This window comes from Octopus bimaculoides, chromosome 30 (genome assembly GCF_046866305.1).
Source record: "Octopus bimaculoides isolate indiv1 chromosome 30, ASM4686630v1, whole genome shotgun sequence".
Lineage (NCBI taxonomy): Eukaryota > Metazoa > Mollusca > Cephalopoda > Octopoda > Octopodidae > Octopus > Octopus bimaculoides.
In genome coordinates this window covers 2369935-2382686 of record NC_142957.1, presented here as the reverse complement: position 1 = coordinate 2382686, position 12752 = coordinate 2369935, and the positions used below count along the sequence as shown (strand labels likewise).

At 34.6% G+C, this 12752-nt stretch overlaps 2 protein-coding genes across 4 annotated transcripts in view; one reads left to right on the top strand and one right to left on the bottom strand.

Annotated features, from left to right (window-relative positions):
- LOC149130124 (uncharacterized) overlaps window positions 1-12752 on the bottom strand; it is a 292428-nt gene that overhangs the window by 194597 nt on the left and 85079 nt on the right. The gene's annotated exons all lie outside the window — the stretch shown is intronic.
- LOC106877839 (uncharacterized) overlaps window positions 1-12752 on the top strand; it is a 117060-nt gene that overhangs the window by 83848 nt on the left and 20460 nt on the right. For all 3 annotated transcript variants that reach the window (XM_089346147.1, XM_089346146.1, XM_089346148.1), the window contains 6 exons: window positions 642-713; window positions 3249-3320; window positions 4655-4726; window positions 5372-5443; window positions 7311-7382; window positions 11509-11666. In XM_089346147.1, coding sequence (XP_089202273.1) covers window positions 642-713; window positions 3249-3320; window positions 4655-4726; window positions 5372-5443; window positions 7311-7382; window positions 11509-11666 — 518 coding nt within the window. The remainder of the gene's footprint in view (window positions 1-641; window positions 714-3248; window positions 3321-4654; window positions 4727-5371; window positions 5444-7310; window positions 7383-11508; window positions 11667-12752) is intronic.

The following is a 12752-nucleotide window of genomic DNA, read 5'->3' as shown; positions in this document are numbered from 1 at the left end:
ATATATATATATATATATATATATATATATATATATATATATGTATATATATATATATATGTCTGCATCAAGACTTATTAACGGAAATGTATATCTGTATTTTCATGTATATGTTAGTGTCTGCATGTACATGTGACTATGTAATTTCTAATAATATGTTTTCTTTTCTTTCTCTCTACCGGTTGTACTTTTCCGTTTTCTTTGCCAATTCTATCTATCTCCGACTATCTATCTCACTTCATTTTATTATTCTAATACATGTAGATGGATAAGTGAAAAACCCAAATACTTAGAATATAGTCATATATTTCTTTCTCCTTCCTCCAACACTTGTAATTTGCACCAATTTCCCAGATATCCTTTCACTGATGACAGATTTTAAAACATCTGATGTTATTCTCAACCTCCAAATTATTCGTTGTCAACTTTTAAGTACTTTCTCTGAATTTATCTTTAACATCTTCGTTTTGAAAATGTCTTCTTCCCGTTTTCTTCTTCTTCTTCTTCTTCTTCTTCTTCTTCTTCTTGCTTCTCGCTATCTGCCTTCTCATCCATTCCCCCATGTTAAAGAAAAGTTTTTTTGGTATACTTTTGCAAATAATTTCTATACCAATAATTATCATATTTGTTTTCTGCTATAGATCTCTTCACATAAATAATATTTCGCATATTAAGAAAGGTATATTCCAAGATCTTCCAATTTTAAAGAAATTGTGAGTTTTACTTTTTTCATACAATTTCATGAATGTAATATTTCTATAAATTTAATATAATCTGGTTTCTATTTCACTCCCCGTTCTTTGTACTCTTACTCATTTTCTGTCCCTATATTTACGTGATATTGTTCTGATTGAGTCTGAAGATAAATGCAACTGATATTTGATTTATGTTGGTATCAAAACATTAATAGAAATGTAATATGTATGTTCCTATGTATTTGAATGTCAACTTATATATATTTGAATATATAATTCAAAACCATGCGTTTTACCTCCACCGTTTTTCATTCCCATCTTGAATTTTGTTTTTTTCCCTTAACTGTTTCCTATTCCTCCAAATCTTTCTATTCATTTCCAATTTCCTCAGTCACTTTAGTTTATTTATCTAATACAGCCTGTAGACTTTGAAATGGAATATATTGGGTTATTCCTTAAATAATATGCTTTTTTTAATATTTCTTATATTTTTCAAAATTAAGATAAACAAAGTTCATCTAAAATATGCATTGTTTCATTTTCTACAATGCCTCTCCACCTATCTGGTAGAAAAATCAAGGTTCCACTTACAAAATTCACTTCTCCGTGACCAAATATACTCCTCAAATAATCTTATAGCCCCGTCTACAGGATTCATATTATTTCCGTCCAAAAGATTTTGAAGACAGCGGAATATATGATAATCACATGGGACAGTGTCCGGCGAATATGATTGCTGGGGCATCATTTCCCATACAAACTGCTCCAGCCTTTGGAATGTCATCATTGATGTAAGTGGCCGAGCATTATACTGATAGAAGGACGCCTTTCATCTTGAAATCGAAGATGGATGATTTTCTTCTACGATGACTTAAGACTCTCAAACTGCTCGCAGTAAATCTTTCTTATTGTTCGGCTTGGGTTAAAAAGGTCAGAGTGGACTAAACCTCTCATATCCAACGAAATAGGTAACAATATTTTGCGCAGCTGAAGGCCTGCGGTGGCGGTATTTTTCCTTACCCACTGTCTTCGGCACTTGACATTTTTATAGAGAACCCATTTCCCATCACCAGTCACTATTCAGTCCAAAAAAGGTTCATGCATGAGACAAGGACACATTCGCAAATTGAGAAAGGTATCGTGAAGAAGAGGACACATTCGCGCGCTGCGCGCGATTAGAGACGATATGTTTGAGAGAAATCTACTGATCCAATTTGCTGACTTTTACGATGGAATGCAGGTATCGATGAATGGTTGAATGACCAAATTCATGCTTCGCTACTTGTTCCTGAACAGTTACAATAGGATTTTGTTCCACCAGAGTTTGCAGGAGGTCCTCGTCGAGCTCTACAGATCTTCCAGGATGAGGATCGTTTTCAAGGCTGTAGCTTTCGGTTCGGAATATCTGGAACTGCTGTTGACACTGGCTTCCGTTTATTGTCCGATCTCCATATACTGCATTAATATTCTTCGCAGTTTCCGCAGGTTGTTGCTTTATTAAAGTCATAATGCAAAACATGCTAAATAAACTCCTTTGTCACTTCCATTAAAACTTTGAAGCATAACTGTTAGATTGAACAGCACTCCTCAAACCTTGCACTAAGAATAAGTACAATGTAAAATTACTACCTGTTTTTATTGCAAATTGATGCAAGTGGTTTATCCCTTCCTTCATCAATTTTTCTTTCATCCAATTGAAAAACCGCATTATATACGAGATGAGTCGATATAAATATTTATAATAAAGTCACCAACTGGTTTCTCTCTGTAAACATCACCAGCTTACAGCACTTACAATTTGCTTCATTTCCCTCATAATATTCCACCACTAATATATTTGTAAATATTTCATGTTTTCTTCTGTTCCTGACTCGCTCGCCTTTTTTTAATGTTCTTTCTCACCATATTTACATGAGTGTGTGTGAAAGTGTATGTGAATGTGTTGGTATAGCTGAAACACATTTTGATATCTTCTCTTCTTCTTATCCTCCTTTTTCTTGTTCTTTATCCTGTTTTACCTGTACTTATTTTTCCTTTCTTCTATTTCTCCTCTTCATCACTTCCTTATCGTTTTTCTCCTCCTTATTTGTTATCCTTTTGTTTCTTGTGATTTTGTTCTTGTTCTTTTCTTCTTTTTCTTCTTCTTTTGCTTCTTTTTATATCTTTTTCTTCTTCTGTACTTCTTTATTTTTGTTGCTTTTGTAGGTGTTGAAGTTGTTGTTGATTTTGTTGTTCGGTCTCCTTGTTTCCCTTCTACTTTTCATTTATTTTTATTCTTTTTCCTCCTATTATTTTTCTCCTTTCTCTTTTTCATCGTTTCAACGTTTTCTTCTACTTCTTCCTAAACTTATTTTCTTCTTCCCCTACTTCTTCAACAACTTGTTCTTTTTCTCCTACTTCTTTTTTCTTTTCTTCTTCTTTTTTGTCTTCTTTTCCTCGTTATCTTCGTTTTCATCATAATCTTTCTTGTCATCATTTCAAACACACAGTATTCAATAATTCAACACAAATGTTTTCAATGACAAATGTTATCATCGTTCTTTACTGCTACAGATATATTTACCGAAATAACATTTCGAGTATTGACCAAGGAAGTTTTCAAAGTCTTCCTAGATTACAAATGTTGTAAGTTCCTTTAATTATTTTATTCCGTATTATGAATGTAAAATTTACATATCTTCACTATCCTCTAGCCTGTCTTGCTTTCTTTCTTTCTCTTTTTCTCTCTCTCTTTCTCTCTCTTCATCACTCTACTATCCTCTCCTCATAGAAGAAAGGAAACATAAGTACAGGTAAAACAGGTAATTAAAGACGAAGGAGAACGACAATTGCAAGTACAACAAAATAACGATGAGAAAAACAATAACAACGACAAGACAGCAACAGCAAAATTCTTCATTGGCACTATTTCATTTTGATTGCTCATGAAGACGAGTACGACTGGGATATTATATGTTTCTTTACTTGCCTTCTCCCTTTTAAACTAATATTTACTATCATCAAACTTGCGGGTGAGTGTTCTTCAATGTGTCAATGTGAGTGTGTGGACGTAACTGCACAGTTCTATTATATGCACAAATGTATGTGTGTTTGACTGTGTGTCCATACGTGTGCAAAACTGTATGTGCATGTATGTGTATCTGATAGCAAGCATCTGTGCTTTGCTTTTCCTCCTTCCATTCAATTCTCATACTCCGAATTATTCGTTAGAATATCTTTGAATATTTGCTTGTTTTCATCTTATTTATTATGTTCGTTTTAAACGTATTTTATTGTTTTCTTCTTTTTCTTTTCCCTCGTCCTCCTTCTTTTCCTCCCCCGCCTTCTACCTCCCCTCCGCTTTCTACTTCTAGTAGTAGTACTACTTCTTGTTCTTGTTCTTGTTCTTGTTCTTGTTCTTGTTCTTGTTCTTGTTCTTGTTCTTCTTCTTCTTCTTCTTCTTCTTCTTCTTCTTCTTCTTCTTCTTCTTCTTCTTCTTCTTCTTCTTCTACCATACTACTACTACTACTACTACTACTACTACTACTTGTTCATCATCTTGTGTTTCTTCTCCGCTTTTCAAGATTTTCAACCGCTTTTCCCGTTTCTAATGCATCGTTTTCGTTTCATCGTATTTTACTTGAACATTTATAAATCTATACATTCCATTTATTTTCCTTTACCACCTCAGTTATTCCGCTCAATTACCCATTGTCTATCGCCTCTGTATTCCACCTTCGGCTCCCTCTTCCTGTACGACGCACCTCCTCTCCCCTTCTCCTCTTCACACTTGTCCTCTCCTCCCACCTCATACGTCCCTTCCTCCTCTATCTCCTACTCCAAAAGTCCTTTTCATTAACTTTGTCACGCTGTTCTCTTTCATATCCCTCTTTTTATCTCTCATTTTAAAACTTCAAATTTAATATCTTATCAGATAGCGTTTCTATATTATTTCCTTTATAATCTATTTTATGTAACAGAACATTGGAGCATAATAAGATCGAGAAAATCGAACGTGGAATCTTCCAAGGTCTTAACAATTTACAGAAATTGTAAGTTCAGTTTCCGTTGATATTTTATATTACTAGAAATGTCATGCCTTTTCTTTCTTACTCTCTTTCTCTTTCTGCATTTCTAATTTATATTCTGCCATTATATTTCTCTCTGTGTAGGTATGAAGGCATGTACGAGTTTATATGTGTGAGGGAATAAATGTTTCGTGCGTTACAATACGATTTTATGTGAGCATGTATGTTTTCATCTGTGTGTCTGTGTGTGTGTGGAGGGGGGGTTGAAGTTCATATCTCTGTTAGTGGATCTACTTCTTCTTCTTCTTCTTCTTCTTCTTCTTCTTCTTCTTCTTCTTCTTCTTCTTCTTCTTCTTCTTCTTCTACTATTACTACTACTACTACTTCTGTGTTTTTTCTCCTTCTCCATATATTTCCTCTTTCTTATTCTTCTCGTTTACTTCTACTTGTTCCTAAACTCATTACCTTCTAGTTTTTCTTCTTCGATAGCTTCCTCTTTTTATTTTCCCGTTTCTCCTTCTATTACATCTTCTCTTTCACCCTCGTCTTCTTTTTCTTGCTTTTCTCCCTGTCTTGTCATCGTTTGTTTCATTTCAATCCCATCCTATTCAACATCTTATCATACATATTTTCCATAAAAACTGTTTCCCTGTTTATTTATTGCTACAGGCGTTTAAATGGAAATAATATTTCGAGTATTGAACAAGGAAGCTTCCAGGGTCTTCCTCGATTACAACAGTTGTAAGTTCGTTTACTTTTGTTAAGATTATTCTATGAATGTTATTTTTACATAACTTTACTGGTGCCACGTTTCTCTTTCCCTCTCTGTTTTTATAACTCTAATTCATATTTTGTCCTCATATTGGCACAATATCTGTTTGACTTTTTCTGAAGACGCGTACGACTGGGATATTATATATATATATTTGCATCAAAACTTATTAACGGAAATGTATATGTGTATGTTCGTGTATATGGTAATGTTTCCATGTATATGTGACTATGTAATTTGTAGTAATATGCTTTATTTTCTCTTTATTTTCTACCAGCTGTACTTTTCCGAATTCTTCTATTCATCTCCGACATCTTCATTCACTTTAGATTATATATTTAATACAGCAAACTGTAGATGCAGAAGTGTCAAATATAAATACAATATACTCATATACATCACGTTCTGGTTGTAAAAGTTACTAGCTTCCAGTACGTGATTTGCATCAATTTACCAGACACTCTTTCACGGATGATATATTTATAAATATTTGATATGTTCTCATGTCCTTTTTCTGTTGTCTTCTCCCATTTAAACTAATATTCCCCCTCATTACATTGTGTGTTTGAATGTGTGAATGTGATGTTGAATGTGGGTGTAACTGTACGACTGTATTATACTGTATGCACAAATATATATGTATGACTGTATGTGTATATGTGTGTATCTCACTACGTACTTCTATTTCTCTTTCATTTTCATCTTCTTCTTCTTCTTCTCCTCCTCCTCCTTCTCCTCTTACTTCTTCTACTCCCTGTGCCTCTTATGCTCCTCCTCCTCCTTCCTTCATCTTGTTTTTCTTCTTCCTCTTCTTCTTCCGGTGGCTTTAAGCATAAAAAAATTGGTAACAATTGAGTGCAACTCGTTCAATGGGTTATCCCTATTTTCCATTTTCCTCTGAACTTTTAAAACTGTAAAATTAATTCATTGCTACCCAGTATATATTTTCTGCTAAACGTTAAAGGTGAACATCGATTCTTTTTGGTACTTCGAATTCGATTCTTTAAGTTGTGAACTACTCTGAAGATAGTCAGTATTATTGTAATAAATAATATCTTTTTGAAAAGAGTAAGGATTGGGTGATTGAGTATCAGGAGTTGATGGGATAAACACAAAGACAAACACACACACGCACACACACATACACACACACACACACACATACACACACACACACACACACACACACACATATATATGTATGTGTATATATATATATATATATATATATATATGCGACAGGCTTCAACGCAGTTTCCAGTAGGAAATTCACTCACAGGGCCAAGTCGACCCAAGGCTATAGTAGACGTTACATGTCCAAGGCGCCACGCAATGGGACTAAAAATGTCCATATATGTGAACAGTAATCTTCTTGACACAGAACCAGGCCTATATTGAAAATGATATATCTATATTAGCTGAGAACGTTATGTAAAATCCATATCGTACACTTAAAATCCATATCGTGCACTTAAAATCCATATCGTGCACTTAAAATCCATATCGTGCACTTAAAATCCATATCGTGCACTTAAAATCCATATCGTGCACATATCGTTAATATTTTGTCCTTTTTATATTTTATCACCTTCCATCTGTTGCTGTTTAGTTAATACCAGATTTTCTTTTCGGATAACTAAATTGAACAGAAGGAACTTATTTCTGTCAAAGTAACACTTCTATGAGAACTATTATGAAAAATAAGTGTACTGTAAGCGTCAGCATTTATTCTGTTAGCGTTCGAATAAAGAACAATTTCGACAGGATTGAACAGTAGAAAACTGATTTATCAAATTATACTTATTTTAACGAATGTAATATTTGTCTCTTTTTCAGATATTTGAACAATAACCCAATACAAAAATATGAAGATGGTGCTTTCCTTTTCCTCCGCAGCATAGATGAAATGTAAGCATAGCAAGTTTCTTTATAGGAAAATTAAAATAATAAAATGGAGTCATCAAATTCTCAGTTCTTCGTTAATTGTTGTTGGTAATAAATAGCAATGAGTTGATTTAAATTTGAGTGGATCAACATGATTTCCCAACATTGTGTTTTATTATCGTAAATTTTATGTTCAAATATCATGAGCGTTGGTTTCATGTAGTTTCTCCCATGTTTATAAATACACATAATATACTGGAGCACACATATATGTACACATGAGTGTGTATGTGTATGTATTGTTGTTGGCACTCCGTCTCTTACGACGTCGAGGGTTCCAGTTGATCCGATCAACGGAACAACCTGCTCGTGAAATTAACGTGCAAGTGGCTGAGCACTCCACAGATACGTGTACCTTTAACGTAGTTCTCAGGGACATTCAGCGTGACATAGTGTGACAAGGTTGACCCTTTGAATTACAGGCACAACAGAAACAGGAGGTAAGAGTGAGAGAAAGTTGTGGTGGAAGAGTACAGCAGGGTTTGCCACCATCCCCTGCCGGAGCCTCGTGTAGCTTTAGGTGTTTTCAGTCAATAAACACTCACAACGCCCGGTCTGGGAATCGAAACCGCGATCCTATGACCGCGAGTCCGCTGCCCTAACCACTGGGCCATTGCGCCTCCCTATGTGTATGTATATGCACGCTTAAACAAGCATACACGCATATATACTATAATGACTTATATATTATAGTCTTATGACAACAAAGTTATAAAAAGGAATAATATTCATAATTCCATTCAGATATTTCTGATGATTGCAGCGGTTACTTCTCTATTTCTGCCATGGAACCATTTGGTAATTTGCTTATCTCGGGACTATAGGATTTTTTACTATGAGCACAAGGCCTGCAGCTTTGTTGCTGAGTGCTTGTCGATTACATCATCCCTAGTGTTCGACTGACACTTAATTTATCGAACCTGAATTGATGAAAAGCAAAGCCGGCCATGGAATTTGAACTCAGAACGTGACATCTTCCCAGCATATTAATGGTTCTGCCCGTTGCTCACATTTACGTGTTACTGATTTCAAATTTTGGCACAAGACCAGACATTTCCGAGGTGGGGTAAGTCAATTACGTCGACCCCCTTGTTCACCTGGTGCTTATATTATCGACCTCGAATGAATGAAAATCAATGACGACCTCAATAGAATTTGAACTCTTTCCTCCGTTTGCAAAAATATTGTATATATATTGACAATTTGTTAACATTCACCGAAACACATTTTAGTAGTTAAATATCCACATAGTCTTTAGTATGATATAACAATATGCAAACATATCTATGCAACGGACTTTCGTTGAGTTTCCGTTTACTAGAATCACTGAAAAGGCGTTGGTTGCCTGGCAAACTGGCTCGTTGGAAATCTGGCTGACTGGCTGGTAACTACAGTAAAAGAGTTTCTCAACATTACACGCCTTGGGAACAAAATTAAAATAAATTTCTAATTCAGACATCTTTACTCGTATCGATACACACAAACACACACACACACTCATACACACATACATATATACAGGGTTGGGCAAAAGTCACCCGACAGTAATTCGAAATTCCATAAGTACTATCTATAATTCTGTATTGACTCCAATGGAAAAATGTGTCGCTTAAGAAGGACTTCAGTTTGAACAATTTCCATAATGTCTGATATTTACATGCTTGTATTTAAATTCATTCAGTTGTTAATCATAAATAAATCTTGAAGTTAAATAATTTTGATTTACTGTCAGGTGACTTTTGGTCAACCTTGTGTATATATATATATATATATATATATATATATATATACATTTATGAGTATTTGTGTAGAGATGAGATTGCATATACGATTATTATTTGTAGAAGCAGTGATTTTCTGTAGCATCATCGCATTCGTGCGTGTTACTTCAAGTCATGTATAGGCAAGTCGCATCACTGCATGTTGTTTATATTATCACACGCCTGCTTTTCTGCGACAACGTGCCTGACAGCAACTATATTTCATATATGAGAGAAATATTTCAGTATCCTGATCTGATTTACAGTAGGGACCAATTTTCTTTCATATCTTTGCTGTTTCTTAAATCCCGTTTGCCGATGATCACAGATTTAATCCTTTCCCGCAAGGAGCTCGCTCGTACACGTCCGTCATGTTTGTCATTCGCCCATTAATATTATTATCATTATTATCATTATTATTATTATTATTATTATTATTATTATTATTATTATTATTATTATTGATAAGGGTACACCAGACACATGCATCACAACCATATGTGCGCAATATGGTAATCTCATATCAAGATAAACAGCGTATGACCTCGGAGGTGGGGCCCAGTTATAATTTTCTTCAGGTCGAGTAACCCATCCTGCACAAAAGGTCCCTGAATAAGGTTTGTTTAAGGATGTTGAACAAAACTCCATGTCTCCAAAGGTGAATTATTCAAATCCCAAAGAATTCCTCACAACACATATCTATGATGCTCCCCCACTACTTCTACTCATGATCAGAGATGCACATATCGCCAGCCACCAAGTGACATGCTCAACTGGTTAAGGTCAAACAACTTACAAGCAAATCTGTGGATTAGCAGAATATTTACTGTTGCCCTATTATTATTATTATTATTATTATTGTTATTATTATTAATATTATCATTATTGATATTATTATTATTATTATTATTATTATTATTATTATTATTATTTCTTTTTATCAAAGGTTTTCTTGGAGCCCCTACACTCGTGCATGCATAGCGGGCTTACTACCTGCAGCCTACCGTACCATGCTATCCGTCCTTTTCAGCAATCTAGTACTTTCCTAATTATTCTGACCGCGTCCAGGATGCAAAACTTTGGTAACAATTCCTGGCATTCTATTCCAATTTCTATTATATTCCTCTCAAGGATCCAACAATAACAATTGACACTATCTATATCTTCAACATTTTCCATAGCCGGGATATTTTGTACTTAAAAAGTGTTGTATTTATCTATTTTCTCGCCTTCTGTCTTGACTATTCGGCGGTCAAAGGGCCATGCGACATCAACTATATAGCACATGTAGTGCATCTTGTCGACCACTACCAAGTCCAGTCTGTTATGCCAGCAGAACGTATTGTTATTATTATTATTATTATTATTATTATTATTATTATTATTATTATTATTATTATTATTATTATTATTATTATTATTATTATTATTCAGTAGTTTTATTTTTATAACGTGCTTTCACTTCACTACCGAGCGCAGCTCTGTGCGCCTTGGGTATGTGCTGTGGTTTGCTGTGGTGCTCTTATGTTTACTGTATTGAAAGTGTTTTGCGTAGAATGTGTGCAGTACCCAGTAGTGCAATTTTCTGTATGTTATATATATTTGTAAGTCCTGCTATTTTTGTTATGTATTTGTCTGAATATTTTTTTATTATACCTAAGGCACCTACTATGATAGGAATTGTTTCTGTTTTTAGATTCCACATTCGAGTTTATTATTATTATTATTATTATTATTATTATTATTATTATTATTATTATTATTATTATTATTATTACTATTAGTATAGTTGTTGTTTGTGAAAACTGAAAATATTCCATTTGATATTTCGAAAACTACATAATTTTTCTTATGTTAATTAGGAGCATTACTATACATGGCTGTTTCGCTGAAACTAAACAAAATCTACAACACTGAAATCTTTCCATATCTGAGGTGGTACGTCCCTAACTTTAAAAATCAGTTGCTAGATGGAATAAGCACAACCTTCTTAGAGCCAAAACCTCTAATCTAAATGAGTTTTCTCAGATACAGCGGCACAAGGTCCCTATCACCAAATTCCCGACCCTAAAACGTCCCTAAAACACAATAAAATAATCGTTTCAAGTGGCTAGTAATCTTCTTACTTAAAGGTGCATTATTTTTCAATATGTAAGCTAAAAGAGAATAGAACCTCTCTACTGTCCACTAGACACCGTTTCACATTATTGATGTTATTAACAACTCGTGGAAAAAACGATGAATATCATAATTTTTATAATCTTTGCTTCCTGTCAAATCTTTGTAGATGTGATGCGCATTCAGTTAGAGTTCTCTTTATATAATTACAGTAACCTCGAAAACAATGACGATATGGTGTGTGGATGTCACCTGCCAGCCTTCGTACAACATATAAAAAAAGTGTATGGCAGAACTGTGGACGTCAATGGCACATGTCAGGAGGCTTCAGGCAGAGTAATACCTATACTGAAGTATTCGCAATGTCAAAGTTAGCAAAATTGTTATTTCTTCTTTTCTTTATTATTAACATTAAGAAAAATCCGGGTTATTCTCTGCAGCTCACAATCTAATGTCTTATGAAACGGAAACTATAGATAAAAACATAAAGGAATAAACGTTTTACCATCCACACGCTTTACATTCACATCTTCTCTCTAATGAACGTATAGATACAACTGTATCACACACTGTTATCAGCGTTCTCTCTCACTTTCACACACACACACACACACACACACACACACACACACACACACACTTACAGACACACATACTCCCACAAACACATACACAACAGCGTACACATGCAGGAATGTACGCTCGCATATAAACACATATATGCACACAGACATATTCTCTAACTCCCTCTCTCACGTACATTCTCACTCAAAACTTCATAAGGATAGAGCCAGAAAAAATTAAGAAAGTCATTAAAGTGGTCATGAATGGCAACAAAAAGTCGCGAGCAACCTTAACTGGTTGATGGGTTAAACGAAAGATTAATCAAGCATTCATTTAGTTAATTCGTTAACAAATTGTTAACAAAGTGACAAATAATAAAGTGAAATAGAACCTGTATGTGTGTTTATTATTGGCATAATGACCCTCCCGAAATACAAAAAATGTTCCAGCATTCGATCCTCAGAATAGGACAACTTGGTATCAAAGCCAAACACGCTATCTTCAGTTTGGTTTTCGTGCCCCTCCCCACATATGGTCATGAATATTGGCTAACGACCGAAAGAGTTTGATCTCAAGTACAAGAAGCCGAAATGGGATTCCTCAGAAAAAAACTGGAGTAACTTTACTCGACACAGGGCGTACCTTGGAGATGATGTAATCTCTCCAAATCGGATCGGTACCTTTTCGCATTGACTCGCTACAGTTCAAGTAATATGTGCATGAGTTTAGAATGTCACACGAAAAATTCACAAGATCAATACTTTAAACGATGCAAAGCCGCAGGAAATGGAGGGGTAGACCATGAACAGATGGCTAGATAATATCTATAGTCTCAAATGGTCACGTTTGAGAATTCAACCAGAAAGTCTATTAGCAGTTGCTTCTGGTAGGA